Source organism: Carettochelys insculpta, chromosome 6 (genome assembly GCF_033958435.1).
Source record: "Carettochelys insculpta isolate YL-2023 chromosome 6, ASM3395843v1, whole genome shotgun sequence".
Classification (NCBI taxonomy): domain Eukaryota; kingdom Metazoa; phylum Chordata; order Testudines; family Carettochelyidae; genus Carettochelys; species Carettochelys insculpta.
This window is the reverse complement of record NC_134142.1, coordinates 61562980-61588344: the sequence shown is the minus strand read 5'-3', so window position 1 is coordinate 61588344 and position 25365 is coordinate 61562980. Positions and strand designations below refer to the sequence as shown.

The 25365-nt window shown below is 42.0% G+C and overlaps 1 protein-coding gene across 10 annotated transcripts in view; it reads left to right on the top strand.

Moving 5' to 3' along the window:
• Nucleotides 1-24220, top strand: part of EXD1 (exonuclease 3'-5' domain containing 1) — a 35015-nt gene extending 10795 nt beyond the window's left edge. For 5 of the 10 annotated variants that reach the window (XM_074997011.1, XM_074997010.1, XM_074997014.1 and 2 more), the window contains exons 7-11: nt 3531-3617; nt 5044-5343; nt 7621-7764; nt 8353-8544; nt 22221-24220. In XM_074997011.1, coding sequence (XP_074853112.1) covers nt 3531-3617; nt 5044-5343; nt 7621-7764; nt 8353-8544; nt 22221-22997 — 1500 coding nt within the window. In that variant the 3' untranslated portion in view covers nt 22998-24220. The remainder of the gene's footprint in view (nt 1-3530; nt 3618-5043; nt 5344-7620; nt 7765-8352; nt 8545-22220) is intronic. The other 5 variants (XM_074997019.1, XM_074997020.1, XM_074997012.1 and 2 more) reach the window with 4 other exon arrangements.
• Nucleotides 24221-25365: the final 1145 nt, after the last annotated feature.

Genomic DNA, 25365 nt, shown 5'->3' with positions numbered 1-25365 from the left:
ATCAAGGTGCTGCTGGCAGCTGGGGCTCCAGACAGGCTGGCTTCAGGACTGAGTCCATTGCATACACCCCCACATGCACACTTTCCTCACTCACATAAAGGAAAGCTCACTTCTGAGAAGGCAGTTTCTCTTACAAAGGAACAGACAGGATTTTTTGCAGACTGATGAGCTCTGTAAACAATTTCTTACTAACTTACAACACTTAATATAGACCTAACTGCTGCTACAAAACAAAGCTTACAAAAATTACAGGACTTACATCTTCATTGTACAGGACTGAGTGGAGACTTTATACAATAATCCCTACCCCTTCCTCCCATGGTCTACAAAGTATTATATATACTTATATAACTTAAACCATAACTACAGCAAGAAGCAATTCACCAACAGGCTTAGCAGGTGCAGCATGACTGTTGAATTTGCCTTCAGTGGGTTAGCCCTCAGCGAGGAAAGTATACTTTCAGTCATAGCAGTGTGTTTTCTCCAGCATATAATCTGTGAAGCTAAGAGGGAGACGTTTCTGTGGGGAGAGGAGTGGGGAGAAGATCAGCTGTCTGCTGATTTTGAGCAGCTAGAAACCAAGACTGTTGGAGGGGCTCAGTGGGGAGGTATTCAAGTGAAGAAGGCTTTGAAGGAGCATTTTGACAGTGAGCCCCAGTAATATGTCATTAGAGCATTTTGCTGGGCATTGTTTTCTTGCACCATAACATGAACCTTGTAAAATTGCTATACTATGTCTGCGTTAATTTTTCAGTGCAATTTTTCAGTTGCCATTGTGTATGAATTTTAGCAGCACTCATCATGTGTAGGCGACATGAAGATTCCATATCTTTCTTTAAGCACAGTTTGATTGAACAGCAATACAAACACAATGAGCACATTTTCAAATTAGATCTTACAGTTGAGTATACGTCCAGCTGTCACTGTTATATGTATCCTTTTGGGGTGGAGAGTATGGAGTACTGATACGGCCCAAGAACGTATGAGGCGCGTGTGTGTGGAGGGCAGGGAAGGCACTTCTGTTGGGGCTACAGGGGAAGGCAAGTACAAATTTGTTCCTTCCTCCATTCTTTCTGGGATCTCAACATGTCCATTTGGTCTCGTAGCAGCTGTATCCTCTGCTTCTGTTTTCTCTCCTGAGCATCCATATGCATTTTCTCATTGGTTTCATAGCCTCTCTTTATGCTCTCTGCCCGCAATCCAAAGCATCAGAGGAAATATTTCTTCACACAACGTACAGTCAGCCTTTGGAACTCTATGCAAATGATGTTGTGAAGGCCAAGAATATAAAAGAGTTTAAAAAAAAAACCTAGAAAAGTTAGTGTATAGTTCCATCAATGGCTATAAGGTGGGACTGGCAGGGATGGTGTCCCTAGCCTCTGTTATCCAGAAGCTGGAAATGCGTGAGAGGGAATGGATCACTCGATCACCTGTTCATTCTCTCTGGGGCACCTGCCATTGGCCATTGTCAGAAGACAGGATACTGGGATAGATGGACTTTTGGGCTGACTCAGTATGGGTATTCTTATGAGTTTGGCTGGGGTGTGGAAGGGCAAGATTGTACTGACAATGTGGGGTGCTTCAGAGGGGAATCACTAGATACGCCTGGGGCCACTTCTGAATACCGGCACCATTTTCCTGAGGTGGGGGTGATATTACCTAATGTCTTGCTCCTGACAGCAACCTAAGATGCAAGAGTACAGCTTCTGCTTGTGTGAGGGTGTGTGTGCTGCTTTGCTGCCTGCAGAAAAAATTGCTGGTTGGTGCAGAAAAGTTTCTTGTAGTGGAGGCAAGAAACAAAGCATTCCTTCCAAGAAACCTTTGGCAGAGGATTGCAGAGAACCTATAGGAAAGTTTCCTAGAGATCTCTATGTAGCATTCCCGGACATCTTGGTGGGCATAACAAACATTTCTTCAGGTCCTCCTCTGCTTAGCTGCACAATAGAATGAGAAGCATATTCAAACTGTGCCTGTATTGGTTATTTCAGTCCCTCTGTTCTACCCTGATTTAAAAAAAATCAGAGTTCTACCTCATATCTCTCTGCAGTATCAAAGCACAATGAATGTTTTCTAGAGGTCACCTCTGCTGCATCAGGAGTGACAGCTGGAGTTCTGGGACTGGCTAGACCCTTCTGGAGTTAAGAAAAAATTCTGGCTCAACCATGTCACTGGACATCCTTGTCACCTGTCCCCATCCTTCTCCAACTCCATTTGCTCATCCACCACATTATCCTTGGGGCTGATTCCACTGGCCAACACCAAGAGTCCGTGTAAAGTATCCATAGGGCTGTTGGTATTAGAGGTGGGGGTTGTCATTGAGAAAGGTGTGTAGATCCTTATAGGAGCAGCATGTCTTTGGAAGTTCACCAGACCTATTGTTGGCCTTTCTTGCCTTCTGGCATGTTTGTGTCAGCTTCTTGATCTTGGTACGGTGCTGCATGTCTCTGTTGTGTCTTCTCTGCCCTGCCACAAGCAATCTGCGGATAGATACCAAAGTTCCTGCAATTGGAGTGAAACTGACTGCACAGCTTCCTCCCAAAAGATCCAACAACTCCCATGCTCCAGGCAGGAGCGTGTTTTCCTTTAGGGAGCCAGCCTGGTCAGCTGGGCAAATGCTATGTGAGCGCTCCACGCAAACAAATAAGAAGAATTTCAAAAATTCCCAGGGCTTTAAAAGGAAGAGGAATGCTTGCCTGCGTTCGTGGCTGCAGGACAACAGACTTCAAACTGATGACCACAGCAGTCACAATGCACTTTGTGGGACACCACCTGGAGGTTTCTTAGGGTGATATAAGCAATGCAGTGCCTACACTGACACTGCTTTGTTCTTGCTATGTCCCCATAAGCACAATGCTACTTGTTGAGGTGGTTTTGTTATGTTGCCATAGCAGGAAAGTTAAATCAGTGGGAGGAGCATTGCTGTGTGAATACTTCCACAGTTAGGTCCACATAAGTTGCCTTATGATGACTTAACTTTATAATATAGACATGGCATTAGAGTGGTGAGCTGTGACCCTGTCTTAGTCCAAAGACTCTGCGTGGTTGAAGTCAGTGCTTGTGCCACCTGCCCAGCACTTGGGGAGGGGCATGCGGAGAGAGGAGGCATTCTGTGCTCTGGTGGGGAATGGCTGGGCCAGGCCAGGCATTGATCTCCCTGAACACCCTGTCTACCTGCAACCTGAGTTTGAATTCATGAACAAGTCGATTACTTACTTATCTCAACAGTAAGCCTCAAATCTCCTCTACTGAGGAAAGAGTTGTTCAGTACCAATGCTCCATATATAGGGTCCTTGATCTCTCTGCTAAGACTACTGTCTTATAAGTTGTGCTTCATATGCCTGCCTTCTAGTAGGTAGACTGAAACTCCCAGTGCATTTCTCACAGGCCACTGAGTGCCTGTCAGATGAAACTACTTTTGATCACTGATGATTTCTGTTGAATTTGAACCAAAGACTGAGAAGTGAAAGAATTCCTGTTTTTATGACTGGTGTCCAGACCCGTCCAATTCCTTTTCTTCTTGTTTGCACTAGATGCTACACATCAAAAAACAGAGTGTTTTTAGTGTGGCAGCAGAGGGTGTTAATCTGTGTCGTCATGGAAGACTCTGCTGGCTTCAGGTAAGGGACAGTTAAAGAGCGAATGTGTTTTTCAAGCTGTTCTGCTGTTCAGAAGGCACAATCTGGAGAAAAAACTTGGGCTAGGTCTACACTTAAAAATACATACCTGTATAACTATGTATTTGAACCCACATAATTAAGCTGGTAAAGGCCATAGTATGGGAGTGATTATACTAATGTAATTCTTCTTCTGGTCCTATTAATGACAGGTGACTTCTCCCCCTCCCTGCTATGTAAATCTGTGATTCTTATTCTCTGCTCCAGATCTGAAGAAGTGGGTCTTACCATGAAATCTCATTACCTAATAAATACATTTGTTAGTCTTTAAGGTACTACAGGATTGCTTGTTTTTTTGTGAAGCTGCAGACTAATACAGCTACCCCCTGATACTGATATGAAGTGTTTCATACTGTTTTGCTTATTTTACTTTGCTGAACCAGAATAAGCTATAGCAGTGTAAGAAATTTGACATAACTGCATCTACACTAGGAAGTTTCTTTTGCTTAACTAAGCATAGCAAAAGCAGCAAAGATCTTGTAGGTGTAGACAAGGCCCATTGATGATCACTGACCTTGAAAGACATCAGAATACAGGAAGATTAGCTCAAAAGCATCAGTCCAGAGTTGTTTAAATTCACAATAGTAAGACTTCACCTAAATTAAATGTTGCATTGCTTTTAACATTCAAGGTTTAAATAAGAGTTTGTTTAAATGTGCTCAAAGCCTGAGTGGATGTTGTTAATTCAATATTAAATCTGATTTATGTAAAATTAAGTATTTATACTGGGTTTGAATGATCTGAAGAAGTGGGTCTGTCCCACGAAAGCTCATCACCTAATAAATTATTTTGTTAGTCTTTTAAAGTGCTACTAGCCTGCTTTTTTGTTTTGGTTTTGAATAAGTGTAGCTGAATTAGTTTAAAATAACACTTTTAGTTAAGTCAGGGCAACTCTGAATGTAAGCAAGCCAAGTCATGTATCAAAATCAAGTGGAAGAGGACAGAGGACAGTGTTTTTATTTTAGCTCTTGTAGTGAAAGGGGAGTCAATGAAAGGAAAGACCTGGAGTGGGAAGCTTCTGTTCATTTTTTCTGTATCCAGTGAAGGACGTGGGGAAAGGGAAGGGTGTTTTTAATTCCAGCATTGTGGGTAGGATTTCTGACATGCACATTCTTTGCATGTCTGAAAATACCCATTATGTAAGTGCATGTAATCAGTTAATGAATTTGATCCTTTATTGCAAGCTTGTTTGAGAGTATCTGTTTGATAACAGTAAGAACTATCATGAAACTGTAATGCTGTTGTCTTCAAGGTACTTTTTGTGAGCAACATTCTTTGAGAAAGTTGGGTGCCAGCAGACCCTCCCCATCCTTTTGCAACCCTTTCTGCTCTCTGCACTTGCAAATAAATTGGGATTGGTTTATTTTAGGTAGCCACGAGGAGTCAGGTTTTTTTATTTGATGTTTTCCGTCTGGGTCGTGGAGTTTTCAAAAATGGACTGCAGATGGTGCTGGAAGACAAGAAAATTTTGAAAGTAAGTGTTAAGAAAGTTTGCAGAATATGTGTGAAATGGTTTAGCCACATCAAGAAGTTGCAATTGGACATTGTATCAACAGCCACGTTCAGGCATCTGTCTTTGGTTCTTCAGGTCATTCATGACTGCCGTTCGATCTCAGACTGCCTCTCCCACCAATATGGAATCATTCTTTCCAACGTGTTTGATACACAGGTACTCTAGTCTGGCTTGTAACTAGTCTGGCTTGTAACCAGGAACGGTTTCAGCAAGAGACAAGCTTATTCGCTTTTTGTAAGGGGTTCTTCTGATTAGGATACAAAGGTTTTGCTTAGAATGTGTTAGCTGTCACATTGTTACTAGCACATCCTAAAACTCCAGTACAGACAAGGCAAGCTGTGTAAATGGATGAGCAAAGAGGCTTCAGTTTGACCAGCCAGCCTTGTATGGAACCATAGCTTCCTTTGTCTACAGTGGAATTGTTTGGACATTAGAGAGTGTTGATAAAGTTATCAGCCCAACTTTTTATCTAGTCAAGAGAAACCTTAACCTATGAAAAAGATGTTTTGCAATGTAGAGTGCTGATTTAAAAATGTGTTAGCACCTAGTGTAGACAGACTGTAATACCTTTTAAAGGTACATTAGTTGATCATGATCAACCTTGTTGGGTGCTTCAGGCTTGCCCCTACTTACATGAGGGACAGATATGCCTCTGGATACAGGCAGTGTAGAACCATTTTTACTTCCTCCATACCTGTTGCAAGTGCAGAAACGGAGTAAATGAGTTAGGCCACATGTGTCGACTGCTGGTGCCTCACTTCAAATGCTTGCAACAGTGGGAATGATAGAGTAAGTCAGGCAGCAGTAAAGCATTGGTTCCACAGTTACGAGCTCCGATAGAGCTGCATCAATACTACACGTGAGGTTTGTCTTGCTTACAAAATTTTATCGTGTTAAAACTTGATATTGAAAAAGTGAGCTAACCAATACTATGCCAATTATGATTCCACTCACTGTAGACAGGGACAAATGGTTGTTTTGCTAGTCATTTTGCTAAGTGTGAATTGTGAAAAGACATAGTCAACATATTGTTACTTGTCTCAACTCTTAATATCACAGCCAGCAGATAAATTTTTATAGTGCATGCAAGGCTTCTCTTATAACAGCTTCCCAAATATATTTTATTGAAAAGCCTTTTAGAGCAGATGGCTGAACTGTTGTTCAGATCTACCACCAGCAGCCAAATATCAATCAAAAATATCAAGCAAGTGTAGGCTTTTTCTGCACAAACAAATTTTTTGCAAAACATTTCCTTCAGTACCTGCCATCAGATAAGCGGCTCTCACGTGGAAGATTTTCTGGCTCCGGTGTGATTAGCTGACAAACTGTTGAAAATAGTTGGCAGAGCCATCTACATAGTGAGTGCCTGGTCTAAGAAGACAAGATGCAGTGGTATAACTATTTTTATTTTGGTGGGAACTAGAATTCTCATATACTTCTCTCCTTCCCACCCCTAAGATAGATTTTTTGACTGATTCACGATCACCCCAGCTCTGTTATGGTGGGAGCTTATTTGTTTTAGTGGCAGAGTGAATGCATTCCACTTCCAGTATACCTAAATGGATGGCAACAGTCCTTCCACTGCTGTCTCATTGCACCAATCACTTAAGAATGGACCTGTTTTCCTTTTTTCGCTCCATTGCACTGGGGTCAGTGTGCTCAGAGGTAACCACATCTTAGTGCAGGCAAACCCACATAGACCTAATTTCTGAGTCATTTTGTTGAAAGCAAATCCCAGATGTTAGAGAGCCACCACTCCTCAGAGGAAGATTCAAAAGAGGTATCAGTATGCTGCACCCACCTGCATGGTCCCTCTGTTACTGACATCTATGCAGTTGTTAAGAACAATGAAATTTATTTGTTTAAAAAAATTTCTACTTGTGAAACAGTTGTTGTAGCACCTGATTGGGTAGTTACTATCAGTTAAGTGACGTAATATTTGATGCAGCCCATTTGTGCATAGCTATGATGACTTTTAACCTATTTCTGTGATGCTGATGCTGTTACAATACTGAAGCTTACAGTTTTAATTTATAAACTTGTTTCATCATGTTTTTCTTCATTTTTGCCAGTAGTTTAATAATCTAAGAAACAACTATTTTAGTGAGAAAGGAAGAACTCCCTCTAAAACGTATAACATTTTAAAAGGAGTAGGCAGAAAATGGTTAGGTCTGAGATTTATGACAAAAAACTTATTTTAGGTAAGTACAAATTAAATTTTTATCTTGAGGATGTGTAAAAAGTGTTCTGGGGCAGATAGTTGTGGTGGAGCCTTGTTTGTGCCCTAAGCAACTTTTGAAGGCCTGGGAAAGATGCCAATTTAGAACTTTGATTTTTAATTTACTCTCTAGTAACAAATCTCTCTCTTCTCTGCTTTTAGGGCCAACAGATTCTGGTCATTACATAGTGATCCCTTTCATATTCCCCTTACAGGTTGCTGATGTCCTTCATTTTTCCAATGTAACAGGTGGGTTCCTTCCACATCGCATCAGCTCCCTACAGGAGTGCTTGATGCGACACCTCAAGATGTCGCCCAGAAAGGTGTCCTTCCTAGAGTACAGGCAGCAGGCTCTTCAAGTAAGTGGATCGATCATTTCAATACCAGTCATAGCCTCTAAGGAGACAATCGGAAATTGTACATTTCCCCTTTTAAATATTTGCCTGTTGTGACTGTTTGGTGGGCAGGGAGCATGATGGTAGGAAACTCAGATTAATTTGTGCAGTTTGGGATTGTAAGTGAAGGAGTTTGACTCCACTCAGTATTATACAGGCAATCTGACCACCTACAGAGCACAGTTTTATGACACTGTCTGTGTAGGAAGCCAGTTCAATTTGCCACCAGTGCTCATGATTGTATTGCATTTGAATTATGATTCATGGGCAAATATCTAGAAACCATGAAGAAACATGACACTCTAAGTAGGGTATGTCTAGATTGGAATGGTTAAACTGGCAAAACTTCTGTGCATAGACAGAGCCTTAGAGATTGCTATTCCAATGGTATAGCTAGCAAGTGCTTAAGCAGCACTGGGAATATTTAAAGCATTTGGAAATACAAGATGACTAGGTGAGAAAAGAAAGCACATGGGCAAAAAGTTGCTTTTAATTTAGCTAAACTTTTTGCTAGGTTAATAACTTTTTTTTATTTTTATTTGGGATATGCAGGGAAACCCTGAACTATGGTTTGCGAGACCTCTTCCACCTTCGCTGCTGCAGGTGTTGGCTCTGGAGACCATTTACCTTCTACCTCTCCGTTTGTTGCTACTGGATGAGATTATGTCTGACTTAACAAGCTTGGTGGAACGATACTTAAATGCATATCGGGAGGGGTCTGCAGATCTCCTTGGGAGTACAGAGGTACAAACTATCTCACTGGATTCTCAGATAGGGCACTAAGTGATACAGCCAATCCTTTTGCTTATCTCGTTCTCTTAACTCTCAAAGGCTACGTCTACACTAGCACACTACATCAAAGTAGCCTATTTCGACGTAAGGACATGGAAATAGGCTACTTCGACGAGTATCGTCTACACATCCTCCAGGGCTGGTGTCGTCGACCTTCAATGTTGAAGTAGCGACGGAGAATGTCGAAAGGAGCTGCCCTGGAAGGAAATGCGGAGCGTCCACACGCACAAGTGCTCCCCGTCGAAATAAGCGGCCAGCAAAGCCCCAAGCCGCTCCCTTAAAGGGACCCTCCCAGACACACTCGGCCTGCACAACACGAGATCCACAGAGCCGACAACTAGTTGCAGACCCTGTGCACGCAGCATGGACCCCCAGCTGCAGCACCAGCAGCAGCAGCCAGAAGCCCTGGGCTAAGGGCTGCTGCACGTGGTGACCATAGAGCCCCACAGGGGCTGGACAGAGCATCTCTCAACCCCTCAGCTGATGGCCGCCATGGAGGACCCCGCTATTTTGAAGTAGCGGGATGCAGATCGTCTACACACGCCCTACTTTGACAGTGAACGTCAAAGTAGGGTGCTATTCCCATCTAATAGCGATTGCGATGTCTCGTCGCCTAACGTCGATTTCAACGTCGAAATAGCACACGGCGCATGTGGACACAATGCGTGCTATTTCGCCTTTGTGCTGGCTACTTTGAAGTAGCCGGCTAGTGTAGATGCACCCAAAGAGTTACTATTCATGCATAACCATATTGTTCTGTAGGCTATTCTGTGCATCTGTAATGCAATACACACAATCTCCCATTTACCAAAAAAGCATTCGTTAAAACTATTTCTGGAGTTTTCCTTATCTTGTCATTTGGAAACATCTTATTAGTTTGAATTCATGGATAACAGTTTTCATCCTTGCTTGCAGAGACCCACACATACCAGAATTTGTTGCAGTGGCTGCTGTGATAAAATATGGAAACCTTTATCTTGAGAGTAGTTTTGGGATGTGGGTTGTTAATTGCCATACTCCTGGTATAGGAATAAAGAATTGTTACATGCAAACCAGAACCAGCAGGGACTCTCAAAGGGCTGCTGACATCATGGAAAGAAGTTGCAATGCATGTCAGAATGGTCTTGCTACTCTCTATGCATATATTCATAGGCATCTTCTGCATTTCTGAGAGGTCACTCTATTCACTAGTATCTCCATAACCTGCTCTGCAATAATTCTCTTTGGACACATTCTCCAATTTGATTCCCTTTCATAAAACTCCTATCTTGTAAACATTTATGTGCATATATAGGGGGCCCCCTTTATACATGCGGTTAGGGACCGTGAAGTCACAATGTAAAGTGAAATGACGTATAAAGGGGAATTTCCTGCTCCCCCCACCCCCTGCCCCGTAAGAATACATGTAAACGCAGAAGGATAGGGACCTCACATGCAGTAATGGCAGCCAGACGACTTACAAAGGGGAATTTTCTACAATAAGAATACATGTAAATACATTGGGATAGGGACCGAGTCCTTTAAGATGTCTTCTTGTTTTAATGTCTGTTAGCAACGAAGTACATACAGTATACAGTAAAACATTTGTAATGTAAAAAATCATAAATTCAATGTACATTTTAAAGGATTTTAACCTCAAAACCCAGAGAGTCCTTCAGGTTCATCAGGGAGTGGTTGCTTTGTTTTCTTTTTAAAGAAAGAATCAAGGGTTGTCTGCTTTCCTGTCTTTTGTTTTGCTTTTCATATTTCTCTCTAGCAAGCCATAGATTCTCTAATGCTCTGAGCCACCATTGATGAGTGGTCAGAAAGATTGTCACATCTTTTCATTATGTCTATTGCACGTTCAACATGGTCGAACATTTCCTTTAGAGACTGAATTGTGAAGTCAGCTTTCTGTTCACAATAGCTCTCTTCTTCATCACTATCAGATGCATTTTCTTCAAAACCATGCATGTCCATCTTTGCTCAGAGGCAAACCATGCAACTCCAACTCGTTAACATCATCAATTTCCACTTTATGGAAGCCTGCTTCCTTTGCCATTTTCTCTTTTTCATCATGTATACCTGATGTGTCATCTAAGCCAAGGAAAGTATGGATTGCAGCAGGATGCATTTTCTTCCAAGAGCGGTTCATTAGGTGGCTAGAAACTTCATCCCAGGTGGAGCCAATTAGCAATAGAGTCAGAAATGGTGAATTTTTTCCAAAATTCCAGGACTTGGGATTTTCGTCACCATCAGTGTCAGCTCAAATGAGTTTGCGGAATGTCTTTGTCAAATAGTAGGCCTTGAATGTTGCAATCACACCCTGATCCATAGACTGCAGCAGAGATGATGTCCTCGGTAGCATGAAAACAACCTTCACCTTGGGACACAGCTGTTCAAAATCAAGGTCATGGGCACTGGCACTGTCTAATATGAGCAGAATTTTGAATGTTAAATTATGTTTCTTGCAGTATTCTTGCATTTCAGGGACAAAGTAATTGATAACCACTCATGGAATATTTGCCTCATAAGCCAAGCCTTGCGGTGGGATTTCTAGATAACAAGAAGGCGAGCTTTTACTACATTCTTCAATGCTCTTGGATTTTCACTATGATAAGCTAGCAATGGCGTCAATTTCTTATCGCCATTGGTGTTGCCTCCTAAAAGAAGAGTAAGTCTATCTTTTGCGGCTTTGAAACCAGGAGCAGTCTTCTCTTTCACAGAAATATATGTCCAAGAAGGTATGCGCTTCCAGTACAGCCCAGTTTTATCAACATTAACACCTGCTTAAAATCATAGCCACCTTCTTCAGTTATTTTTACAAGCTCATCGGGAAACGTTTCTGCAGCATCTGTGTCAGCACTGGCTTCCTCTCTCTGAATCTTTGTTTTTGAAACTATACAATTTTTTTGGAAACTGTGAAACCATCCTTGGGAACCTTGAAGGGATTTTCATCTGAAGTAGATTCCTCTCCCAACTGCTTTTTTAGAACTTTATATAAGCTTAAAGCCATCTCTTGAATGAGGGCTACTCCGATTGGCATGTTCTTGTTATGGAGATCTTTGATACATAATGCTGGCAAACGTTTCATTCTCACCATTATCTCACATCTTTGCCTTGTTATTTTTACCTCTGAATGCTTCAAAGTATTCTTAGCCTTGCTTTCTATTTTGGAAGCATTCTTCACTATTGTATGAATGCTTGTCGCAGGCAAGTTAGGAGCATGGGCAATGTCGACTCCATGTTCACCCTTTTTACTATGACTTATAATATCCAATTTAATGTTTAACGTAATACTGTTGCGTTGTTTCTTTACCTTGGCACCTTCACTTGTGCTTGCACTGTGATTGCTCATTGTTGGCGGATGGCAAAAATGTACAAGGAACAACAGTAGAGAATGCGTGTTGAACTGCTAGTTGCAACGTGAGAACACACTGGAAGAAGCAGTGTGGAGGATTCTGGTACAATACATAATGCTAAGACGGCAGCCGCAAATTTCAAATGGAAGCATTGTTTTGACTGTGCATACAAGTGAAGATGTAAGAGAGGAATTTTTACGTCTTCGCCCTCAGTATGTTCATGACGTGAGTGCCAAACAACGTACATCGGGGCGTTGTATAAAGAGGACCCCTTGTAGTTAAACATATTCACGAACAGTCCCATTGCTTGGGACTGTTTACATGTGTGTTATTAAGGACTTGCATAAGTACTTGCAGAAGCAGAGTCTTGATTAATACTTTTTCAGTCATAAAGGTCTGAGTTATCAGACAAGTTTCAGTAGAAATGTGCAGCTTGGGCCTGGGATTGAAGATTTTAAAAAATATTGGCTTTGGATGAGTGATGAATACTTTTAAAAAGTATGCAGATTTTTTCTTTCAGAGTATTATTTTAGAAGTCATTGTTTTTAAAAGTGTTCTGTATACAGGTTGAAACTCTATAGTCTGGCACTCTGATCTGGCAATATCTGTGGTCTGGAATGATTTTATTTAGCTGGATGTGCATTTATTTTGGGTGTTGCCAAGTATCTTGTGGTCCCATGAAGTTAGTTTACAGCCACCAGTCCTGGTTCTCCGTGTTCTGTGCTGTTATTTAGCTCTAATTTACCCCTAAATGTCTTCTAAGAGCCCAGTAAGCAGTATACCTGTTGGTAATGCTGCTAGACAATATTGACCTCCCATGGTCCAATATTTAAGCACAGCCCTCCCCAGCCTCACTTTCCTACTGTTTTCAGTTTTGCAGCCTGAATAATCAAGCAGTAATAGAGGAATAACAACATCATCTCCATTCCTATAACTTCCTTCTCTGCTAGGTCCAAATGCAATGTTGTGAGATGCAGGTTTTCTATCCCAGAAGTGTCTACTGCTGCCTCTGCCTGAAGGAGAAACAACATTAAGCAAATACAGCAAATCTGTGTTCAGAACCCTTGCACATGTTGATTTTTGTGAATACGGGGGCCCCGGAGCCCCAGGGAAGTGGCAGCCACCCATGTCCCTGCCCAGAGTCCCGGGGAAGTGGCAGCCACCAGCGCTCTGGGCCCCGAATTAGCAAATGTTGCACTCGTGAATGTTGCGACCTTACTGTGCTCTGCAGGGGTACCAGCAGAAGGAGGGGAAGAGTTCATTTAGAGGCTCAAAGTGGCAGACTGCAACTTTTGCTGCTAGGACATTGTGAGCCAACCAGATGGAGAGCGGGAATTGGCAAATAAAAGGAAAGAAGTGAGAGGAAAGCAGAGAGTAATGTTGACTGTCTGCATAGAAGCAGCAGGAAAGCAGCTTAACCTGCACTGCGAGTGCATAGCCAGCAGAGGGAGGCTAAGCACAAAAAAAAAAAAAGAAAAAAGTGCAGATAAACTTTTTTAATACACTTTGTAGGACAAAAGGTATTCAGGAGGGTGATGCTCAACGGTAGAGCAAAGAAATGGCGACTTTGCTGGACACTGCTAGATAATTTGGTGACAACCGCAAATCACAAATGGTACAGTTAGTAACCTGCAATACGATTCCACGTGGACAAGTGTCGGCCTTGCTGACTGATTTGTCTGAAGGCATATGGACTGCTGTGTGATCTGTTGTATCCAACTGTGTCCAGAACTGCTAAGCTCACAGTATTTTTCTTCTATCCCGTCCACTATAGCAGAAAGTTATTGGTTACACCAGGGAAGTGGGGAGTTGTTAACACAGTTTGCTGCTGCTCTATGGAAGTTGAGCATTCTCAGTTGAGATAAGCATTAAATGATACCCTGATAGATTAATTATTCTGTGGGTTAAGCAGTGACCTAGCTTGGAATACATTACTGACTGTATTTGTGCTTACATGTAAGAAGGACAGTGCTTTCTTTGTGCTGGTACTGAGTACTGGCACCTTGTCAGCCCTAGCCATAGTATTGTCTGGAGGTGGGGTTGGGAGCTGGCTGAGTATGAACACCGTGTTTTTTTTTTTAACACAAAGGGCACTGAAGAATGCTGTTGAAGTATCAGTTACAATGGAAACTGCAGTGAAGTACTCTCTGGAGGAACATAATGTGAACTGAGAAGTTAATCTTATGAATGACTGGTTGGTCAAAGGGAGTTCACAAGTGCAGGTTCATCAGCATTTAAGGTTTATCCATCAGACTTTCAACAGTCTCGGTCTGTTGGTAAATGAGACAAAGTTGACACTGGTCCCCACACATCATAAACAACCTAATCAAGTTTCCCACCACGAAGGCCAAGTGCTGTATGAGGATCCTCAGACACATGGCAGTGTGTATGTTCGTATGTCTCCAAATTTGGGGCTATCCCCAGGGGCACCTATTCGCCACACACCACAACGCGAAGTACTGGATGTGTTTTTCTTACTGGACCTGGAGTTCAGGACTTTTGGCAGATGCATTCAATGTTTCCTGGGCAGGCCCACTCCTGTATGTGTTCCCTCCGGTTCCCTTCATCCACAAGGGCCTCCTTAAAATTTGGTTAGATTAGACTTTGATGATCTTGGTGGCCCCAGCGTAGGCCAGGCAGCACTGGTCCTCTTAGACCTGTCAGTGAGCGACCCAACAACACTCCCATTGTGCCCAGACCTGTTGACTCAGGACAAGGGACGGCTGCAGCACTCCAACCTCCTGGCATGGAGGTCCCTTCACCTCATGGCATGGAAGCTTCATGGATGAACTGGTGAGGTTCCTGAACAGCAGGAAACCTTCCACGAGGGCCATTTATCTGGCAAAGTGGAAAAGCTTCACTGTATGGCTGGCACAAAAAGGTTTATCCGCCTTCCAGGCCACAGTCCTGGCTATTTTGGGTTACCTTTGGCACCTAAGTCAGGAAGGGCTGGCCCTCTCTTCCATCAGTGTGCACTTGGAAGCCATTTCTGCTTTTCAACCTGGCCCAGGCTTTTTGTCCATGTTCTCAGAGCTGGTGATCAAGATGTTTATGAAAGGACCTTAATCTGGTGTTACCTAAGCTTATGGGGGTCCCCTCTGAACCCCTCGCATCTGTTCCCTATTGTTTTTAAGTTACCAAACAGCCTTCTTGGTGGCCACTACATTGGCCAGAGGGAAGGTGGTCTCCTCTTTCCATGTTAGTCAGGATATTTCCCTACCCCAAACCCTCATGCCACTCTGAGGGAGGAGAGTTTGCACATCTTAGATGTTCGCAGAGTGTTAGCTTTTTACCTGGATAGGACCAAACCTTATAGAGAGTCGCAGCAGCTCATTGTTGTGGTGGGAGACAGGATGAAAAGCCATCAGGTTTCTTCCCAGAGGATCACTTCCTGGATAGTGGCTGGCATTAAGGAATGCTACAAGCTGGACCGAGTGTGCCCCTCATCCAGTTAGGGCTCATTCTACAAGGGTGCAGGCATCCTCAGGAACATTTCTGGCCCATGTCCCGATTCTGGAGATCTGTAGGGCAGCCACCTGGTCTTCCATATGCACATTTGTGTCCCATTATGCAACATGCTGGGGGGACGCTGCAGTGGCAAGGTTGTACTGTAATTGTTCAGGGGCTCTGACCCCATCTCCTAATGTGAGTTTGCATTCAGCTACGTTGAAATGCACATGAGCAATCACTTGAAAAAGAAAATACAGTTACTTGTTTCCGTAACTGGTGTTGTTCAAGATGTGTTGCTCATGTCAATTCCAAATCCCCCCTGCCTTTTGCCACTGTGGCAATAGCCAGCAAGAAGGAACTGAGCATGCAGCACCGTGTATTTATTGGTGGCCATATCAGCACCACTCGAGGGGGTGGCACACCGACCTGATGGCTGTTGACTCGGGGAAGAAGATTTCTGGTAACTGGGCTTGTGAATGCGCGCATTCCAACATTGGAATGGATATGAGCAACCCATCTTGAAGAACACCAGTTACAGAAACAGGTAACTGTCTTTTTTTCATGTCATGATGAAACATTCTGAGTCACAATTGTTTCTTTTAGGGAATGTGAGTGATCATTCAGAAATGATGTCATTCACAGTTTTTAGAAACTGTTCACAAAAGGTCATGATTTTATTTAGCAAGCTCTAAATGAGCCACATGACAAAAGCTTTACAAATATAATGTTTTTGGTAGTGTACCCTGGTTCACCTACCTCACCGTAGAAGTATATTTGCTTGGTTACAATCAATCTTTGTTCAGAAGAATTCAAAATGTTCCTATCTTCACATGCAATTCAACAGATACATTCTGCTCAGTGTCATCCTGTTTCAGAATAATAGAGCACTTAGCTTTTAAGGTATGCTTAACAAGTCTGTTTTGAATCATATCAGAAACTGGACAAATGTTTGCTAGTCTCCAAGAACATCTCACATGCTACTACCCAGGAGTCACCAGCAGCTCTTCTGTCAAAGCAATATGTTGCATACCCATTGGGCCCTACCATGTCCTGATATTGTCTCATGTATAGCCAGATCCCAGCCTATGCACATTAATCTACTTGAGACTCATCATCATTGTTTCCAAGTAGGAGACCTAGTTTGGACTTGTCATTACAGCTATGGAGTGAAATGTGTGCCTGGAGATCTTGTAAAATGCACAGGACCTTTTTTCTCCCCTCTCCTGCTAAAGCTATCAAATAGTATTTTATGAAATGACAGTACCAACTGCAGACTTTACAAATCTGGTATCGGGTATGTCCCAGTTGGACTTTCAGTTGAAATTAGGAACTGTAATGGAAGAACAGCTTGTTGGATGAAACTTTGGCGTGGGATCCAGTTGATTCTTTACTGCCAACTGTTCCTGTTGTTCACTTCAGTGCTGTACTGCCATCATCATGTTATCCAAGAGTGCGAAAACAAGCAGTGGCCCTGAATTAAAATGCAGTTAGTGACGTGCAGAATAACGCCTTCAGCTTAAGAGTTGTAGTAGTCCACACACTACTTTTACTTAAGTTACACAGTATTAGCCATGTAAACAATTATGTATATAGAAAGTGTTGCTTCAAGTAGTGTGGAGAAATGTGCTATCTTGTCCCTTTAAATATTTGAGCAATCTTCCCCCTCCCCACTGCAAAACCTCACTTTGGTTTTGTTTTCATTTTTGCTGTCTGACAATTAGCTCAGTAAACAGCTGTTTGTCTCCTTTTCTTTTGGGTCCAAATATAACAGCAGGCAAACCAGTCTAACTAAACTGATTTCTAAAATATACCTTTTGGTGTACTAGGGCAACTTTCTGTTTAGTCAGAATCTATTAATTGAGCAAGAGTCTTTTTATTTACTCAGCTCTGATTACCAGAGTGTAGCAATTACCAAAAGCGCTTTTTCCCATTTTACATCTGGAAATGTTTTATTTTGGATGCACACCAGTCACACTCTTTCATATAGAGATACAGGAAACCATGGCAGGTCACATCTAGAATGGATTACTGCAATCTACTCTGTAAAGCTACTTCTGTGAACCACTTAAACGTTCATCTGGTACAGAATGACTGCCTGTTTGCTTCTCATTGGAAGCATGCTACGCTTGTGCTCCCTAGATTGCACTGGCTTTGAGTTTGTTTCCAAGTAAACGCAGAATAGTTCAGGTCCTGCCTTCCCTTCTCTCTGTAGGATAATCAGCACTAGAGATGCTAGAACAATGGTTCCCAGCCTTTTCAGGAACGTGGCACACTCCAGTGAGACAACAAGTTCCACAGCACACCCACTTTTTCCAGCTGAATCAATGGCTCATAAATGCAGAGCCACAGCAGCGGGGAGGAGGAATTGATGACCTTACACCAGCTGGGGGTTCAAACAGCAAGGCTGCCTGAGTCCCAACTGGTGTGGGGTTGTCAGTTTCTCTCCTGCAGCCCCTTTGCAAAGCCTCTGTGAGGGGAAATTGACCAACCTTTTGCCAGCTGGGAATCAGGCAGCCTTGCTGCTTGAGCCCTCAGCTGACTTGGGGTCCTCCTGCATCCCGTTCTTCTGCAAAGAGCTGATGGGAGGGGAAATTGACCAACCCTGGGCCAGCTGGTGCAGGGTCATCTAAGTGTGCTGTGAAACTTCATCAATTCCGCCCCCCCACACACACACCTTGGCTCTGCAAAGAGCTGGGGGGAGGGGAAATTGATGGAATTTCTGTGGCACACTTACACAGTTCTCACCGTGGTACACCAGTGGAAAACCACTCTGCTAGGAACTCATTCTCCTGTTCAAACAGTGCAGGGCTGGTGACCGGACACTTTCTGTTAAAGACATTTACTAATAAATTCAGTTAAAGAATTTACCACCACCACCATTGTGATCCTGTGAAGAAGCTAAGTCATTGAGCTTTATATTTCTCCAGACTTTTGTAAGGGGCTGACTAAAGAGAATTGAAAGGAGAGTTGTAGTCCTAAAGGTCTGGATGGGTGTTAATGTGACTTTCTTTAATATGTATGTTATCTATGTACTAAGAGCAATTACTAGGAGATTTTAGAATTATGTACATAAAGGCACTAAGCCAAGAGCATTTGTGGGGTTGCAGATGCTGAAGGGGAGTTAATGAAAAAAAACAAACAAAAAAAAAAAACAGCTTTGTTGGAATTTAAACAACCAAAATATATAAAGGGCATTTTAAAGGTGGTTTTTACGGAGACAAAAAAAAATCTTTTTATAAACCAGATCTTTTGAGTCAATCTGATTTGATGTCCTTTTCAAAGGTGAGCGGATTTTAAAAATTTATTTTGCATTTTTTACCACTTTTTGATGTATAAGGATGTCCTGAAATTGTTTGCATTATATGTTACAAGCATTGGGAATGGCCTTCAATGATTTAGTTGAAGGGCCAGCTTGCTGTCTCTAAACATGCTAACCAACTTATTGCACCTTAATTGGAAGAATGTAGGTGTGAATCTTTAGCAAAACAAACAGAAACACTATCTAGAATGCTTAGTATACTTGTGTGACAATGTAGCCCTGAGTCCACCCCCTGCCACTATTGTTAAACATGTTGTACAAAATATACCTCAAGGGGTATTATCTGAAAACTTGTAATTTGCTGATCAGCGTTGTCCTGATAAAATATGTGGCAATATTGCAAGTGAAGTTGTAAGATTTCTCTGTATGATGATGTCATACATGTTGTAAACCACAACAGAAATTGACAAACAAGTCTGTCTCAAAGAAAGGAAGGTGTGCTCCACTTAATTTGAATGTAAGAATTAAATAGAATCATCAAGTAGGAAGGATAGATAAACCTCAAATAGGTGAGGAAAAGCAGTGGGGAACATCCTTCTACATAGACTACTTGTGTCCAAAATCTTAGCTACAAATGTTTTCCAAGAGAGGGGCTGACAATATAAAACAGAGACTAACACCCCAAAGCACCCCTTCTCTCTGTCCATCAGATTTTTTTTGCAGAGGTGACAAAGAAGCCTCAATAGAACTGGAAATGGGGTTTTGGCTTAAGCTCTTTGGTCATTCAGACTGCTGAGAGCATGTGATGAGGAAAAAATGTTTTGTTTTGTTTTTTTGTTTTTTTTTTTTTAATTTAACATAGCTCAGGTTAAGCACCAGTTGTATTTTATCTTTACTTTTCGTGTAACCATTTCTGATTTTATGCCTTATTACTTGCACTCACTTAAAATCTCTTTGTAGTCACTAAAGTAGATTTATTAGATCTAATCCAATGTGTTTAAATTGAAGCACTGGGGAAACTCCATTTGGAGAAAGAAATCGGTAAGTGCATATTATTTCAAGTGCATTATTAATGCAAGTGCTTTATTATTTTAAGACCAGGGTGTCCAACCAATTCTAATGCAGTAGCCACTATAGTAACTACTGCTATAGCAAACTAGCCACATTATTCTGAAAATGCATTTATAGTTCAAGCTGCTAGCCACACAACTGTCCAAATAGCCATATGTGACAAGCATGTTGGACACCATGGTTTTAAGAAATGTGGACTTTATATGTATTTGTACTGCTTATGTGAGGGCTGCTTAAGAGGGACATATATTTCTGAGGGAAAAAAATCTGAGACCGGGAGTATGTTGGGATCACCCTGCAGTATAACAAAGTATGGTACAAGCAGAGGGCTGGCTGCAACACACACAGATACAGCTGGAAACAACATGCATTCTGGAAGCTGTTTGTTTGTAAGCAGTCCAGGGTGGAAGCTACAGCAGCAAAGCCTTGTGAAGTGCACCCAAGGTTAGAGGACAGGGTTGACAGGTGCTTAGTTGTCTGGATTAAGAATAACCCAGGAAACTACAGGCCAGTCAGTTTACCTGCAGTGCCAGGAAAGATAATGGAGCAGGTAATTAAAGAAATCATCTGCAAGCACTTGGAAGGGGGTAACGTGATAGGGGACAGCCAGCATGGATGTGTAAAGAACTAATCATGTCAAACTAATCTGATAGCTTTCTTTGTAGGATAACAAGCTTTGTGGATAGGGGAGAAGCAGTAGATGTGGTATACCTAGACTTTAGTGAAGCATTTGATATGGTCTCGCATGATAGTCCTTTAAAAAAAATTAGGCAAATACAGTTTAGATGAGGCTGCTACAAGGTAGGTGCATAACTGGCTGGATAACTGTACCCAGAGAGTAGTTCTTAATGGTTCTCAATCCTACTGGAAAAGTATAAAAAGTGGGGTTCCGCAGGGGTCTGTGTTAGGACCAGTTCTGTTCAATATCTTCATCAATGATTTAGATATTGGCATAGAAAGTACACTTATTAAGTTTGCAGATACCACCAAGCTGGGAGGGGTTGGCAACTGATTTGGAGGATAGGCTCATAATTCAAAATAATTTGGAGAAATGGTCTGAGGTAAACAGGATGAAGTTTAATAAGGACAAATGCAAAGTGCTCCACTTGGGAAGGAACAATCAGTTTCACACATACAGAATGGGGAGAGACTGTCTAGGAATGACTACACCAGAAAGGGATCTAGGGGTTATCGTGGACCACAAGCTAAATATGAGTCAACAGTGTGATGCTGTTGCAAAAAAAGCAAACATGATTCTGGGATGCATTAACAGGTATGTTGTGAGCAAGACAGAAGAAGTCATTCTTCCGCTCTACTCTGTGCTGGTTAGGCCTCAGCTGGAGTATTGTCTCCAGTTCTGGGCACTGCAGTTCAAGAAAGATGTGGAGAGATTAGAAAGGGTCCAGAAAAGAGCGACAAGAATGATTAAAGGTTTAGAGAATATGACCTATGAAGAAAAGCTGAAAGAATTGGGCTTGTTTAGTTTGGAAAAGAGAAGATTGAGGGGGCGACATGATAGCAGTTTTCAGGCATCTAAAAGGGTGTCATAAGGAGGAGGGAGAAAACTTGTTCTTCTTGGCCCCTGAGGATAGAACAAGAGGCAATGGACTTAAACTGCAACAAGGGAGGTTCAGGTTGGACATTAGGAAAAAGTTCCTAACTGTCAGGGTGGTCAAACAGTGGAATAAATTGGCAAGGAAGGTTGTGGAATCTCCATCACTGGAGATATTTAAGAACAGGTTCGATAGTTGTCTATCAGGGATGGTTTAGACAGTACTTGGTCCTGCCATTGGGTCAGGGGGCTGGACTCGATGGCCTTTCGAGGTCCCTGCCAGTCCTAGTATTCTATGATTCTGTGATTGTACCATGGGTATGTCATAACAATTGAATGGTTTTTAAAAAACCCAATGATTTTTATACTGTCTAAAAAACCTTTCTCTCCTAGGTGTTTGCTTTTGGTGGGGAAGGAGGGCTTTTTCTTCATTTGTTTTTTTTTATATATATATTCTTGTGATGTGGTCATTTCTTTAGTTCTGCAGTTCACACTAGGGAATTCTACTAACAATGTTTACATGACATGGTAATAAAAACCCCAGATGCCACTGGAGCCTTGTCTAAAAGAGAGGCAGCACCGGTATCAAGAGTGCATATGTATTTATTTATTTTGCTACAATACCCTAGTACAGAAAGCCTTTTGGGACAGACCAACCTAAATTTCTAATGTAAAAATGAGCAAAAAGGTGTGTGTGGCGCTTTTTTTAAATATTTGGTTTTTTATAAGGAAGCAAAAAAAGGGTACAACCACAGTATTTTTTTCTTTAAGAAGGGAGTTTCAAATCCTTTGTATTTAGTTTCTCTTGAAAATAGGAATTGCTTTAGCTTTGAGAGGCACTATAATAAACAGTTTTAATGACAAGTGATGATTTTGTTGGGCTGTGACTGGTACAGAGGTGTCTCATGCTCTGCTTATGCGGGGTTTTTTTTTCTTGTCGTTTTTTTTACATCAGGCCTCTTGTATGGAGTTGCCAGTGGAACTGCGTCAGCTGGGAGAAATACAAAAGTTGCGAAGAGAAAAAGCAGTAAAAATGTACAAGATCAGTGAGGAAGGTCTCCTGATCAGACCACCAGTGGACTCCAAAGGGAGGAAGGTAGCAGAGGAGGAAGCAAAACAGGAAGAGGATAGAATTCAACTTTCTTCTAAAGGAGGAGCATTACAAAAAACATCTTTCCATCTCCAAGAACCACTTCATCCAAATTACGATGAGCAAAAGGAAGTGGTAGATCAGTGGGAAAATAAGTCTATAATCAGCTGTAATAATCCACCGTTGGAAATGGAGGTAGAAGCTAGGGACTTGGTTAGCTGGAATTCTGTGTCAGGGAATAAACAAGCAATGGGTAAGGGATTCTCTCCTGTGCAGAAACCTCACACACAGGCTGCTCCATCCTTACAAGAAAGGATAAGTCTGTTCACTGGAAACAAGGATGAAGGGTTGTTTTCTGCAAAGCAAAGCACCATTGTATCTACCTTCACGCCTCCAAATGTTAGTGGTTCTTATCAAGATTCCTTTCAGGTGTTACAGGAGCCTTCCCCTTCTGCACTGTCTTCTTGCTCCATCCAGGAGACTGTTGGCTTGTGGCACAAGAGCCCATTGTTGAAGACGATACAGGCCTACTTTTCCCCATTCCCAGTAAGGCCAGAAAAGGAAGGGAATTCAGCAGTTCGCTTTGCCTTCCCTTCAGGTTTCAACTGCCGGATGCCAGCACCAAGCCCTGCAGGAAAATAGCACAGCAATTTTCACTACCCTTTTAAAAAAAAAAAAAGAACAAAAACAAAAGATAATTGTCTCCATAGTCCTGTCAGTACAAGTGTCTTCAAGAATTTTTAGGTACTGGAGAAAAGTGTTTCATTTCTTTGTTCCCCACTTGTTGAAATAGTTAACACAGAGCTCTCATCCAATTCCAGCAAAGTTTTTATAGTGCAGACAGGGCCCTACTGAAGATATAACTTGCTGGTATAGGCTATACCCGTTCCCTGACTGAAATAAGCCATATTCACTCAAGCACTCTTGTGCCAGTGTAACTGCATCTAACCTAGGACTTTTGGCTGGTATTTAAAAAAGAAAAGAAAAAGAAAAAAAATCCCTAAATTGTATTACCATATTTGCATAAATTTCTAGTGTAGATCTGGCCCAAGTGTGACAACACTGATGTAGACTTAGCTTTATCATTATCACAAAGCACCAAAGTAACTGAGCTGCATAACATGGGATTGTTCAAGGTTGTCCATGATTTGCTAAAAGCACGTATTTTGGTGTTGCATCATCAGCACTCTTGATGTTTTGGGAGAGAAAATCTGTTGGTAGTGGTGGGGAGAAAAAGGAAGGTTGTGTGGTAAAGTTTTGTGGCTGGTACTTGTATTCAGTAAGATTTCCCTGAGAATTAACAGTGCCCTAAGGAGATTGCATTCTGGTGGTCCTCTCATTCTTAGATTTCAGAGTTACACTAATGACATATGCGGATGTTTTTCTATCGGATAGAATTCACGGTTTCATTTGTGTTGACTGAGATGCAGTCAGTTAAGCCAATGTTTCTCCTGACAATAATACTTCCAAAATAAATATACACATCATGTGCAACTGACAACTGGAAATTGAACTCCATTTTACAAACAATGTTAAACTAGCAGTTCCCAAAGAGGACTTTCTTTTGGGACTGGCTTACTTTTTTTTTTTTTTTTCCCATTTCAGTTGTTGGATGAAAGGCATTTCAGAGGTGGATCATGCTCCCTATAGCAGTGCATTTTGTGGCTAAAGACAGACGAGTTTCCACAAGCTCTCTGAACATTTACAGTGTTCTGTATGTGTGTTTTTTTTTTTAAAGTCCAGGTTGTATTGTCATAATTTAAACAGAAAAATAAAATCAGGTTGAAACAAACATCTTGTTTAATCTTGTTTATTTGGCTTTTAAAACTAAGCCTAAAGCCACACTACTGCAGAAGACTAATCCAGTCAGGGTCTATCTTCCATGGTTTTGTTTTACATATGCATGAAATGGCCAATTTTGACCCCGGGACTCCTTACGAGTGGCGAGGATTAAGGAAGTTTGATGGGAGAAATGATCCTGTCGACCTTCTTCCACACAGACAACCATTGTAGTTGACCACTGACAAGTTGACTTAAGCTATGCAGTTGGCGTAGCTAAAATTATGTCTCATCGGTCAACTTTTTTGTCTACTATAGACATAGCCTTGAACTCAAGACTCTGAAAACCAGACTCTACAGAATTAACCTTAACACCACTTAACCTTAATTTTGCCCTCTGAAGTTGGCATTGGGACTAATCAGCTGTGATCATTAAATTCAAAGTTGCTGCATTGAATAACAGAAGGATGAGGTGGAGAATTTTTGTTGAGCTGTGAGTGTGAGATGAGGTAAACTGGGAGAGTTGTGGCCAGAGGGGAGGGTGTTTCCTGAATGTTCTGCCTGACCTGTGCCTAATGTCTATAGTGAAAGGAAAAAGGTGTACGTGTCTCCTGCAGGCTGCAGCTGAATACATCTAAAATGGTGACTATTTAAGTACATACTGGCTTGCATAACAAGCTGGCTTGGGTATGTCAGCTCATGCTACAGTTACATCTCTGGTTGCAGTTTAGGCATACCCACAGCAGAACAGAGCTCCACAGTTATTAGCTTCTGGAGGAAAGGACTTAGGAGAGGGACATAGATTCCCCCAAGGATAAGACCTCCTCAACACCAATTCACCCAGGAGGCAGCAAGAAGAAGTAGGGCTCCACAGACTGCAGCTAATGATTCCCTCTCCAGTTTCCTCCTAATCCCTGGAGATGCAATGTCCTCTGACCCCAGGCTAATAAGAGGGGATAGAGAGAGGGGCAGGACTCCTCAAGAGCTTAGTTCATCTGCTTGAGACCTGGAACCAGGCTGGATGCCCCAAAGGGGCACTGGTGGAACGATACAGTAATAAACCTGCAGCTGGGAAAGTAGACACAGGCCAAGCAATCATTCTGGCATATCTTCACAGAGCATATGTAACTTACTGTCTTTCAGAAAATGGAGCCTCTTCTAAATTACCTATACAGTAAACCCTCAAAATGTGTGATTTTTGAGTTGCACTTAACTCTCATTAATGTGAGTT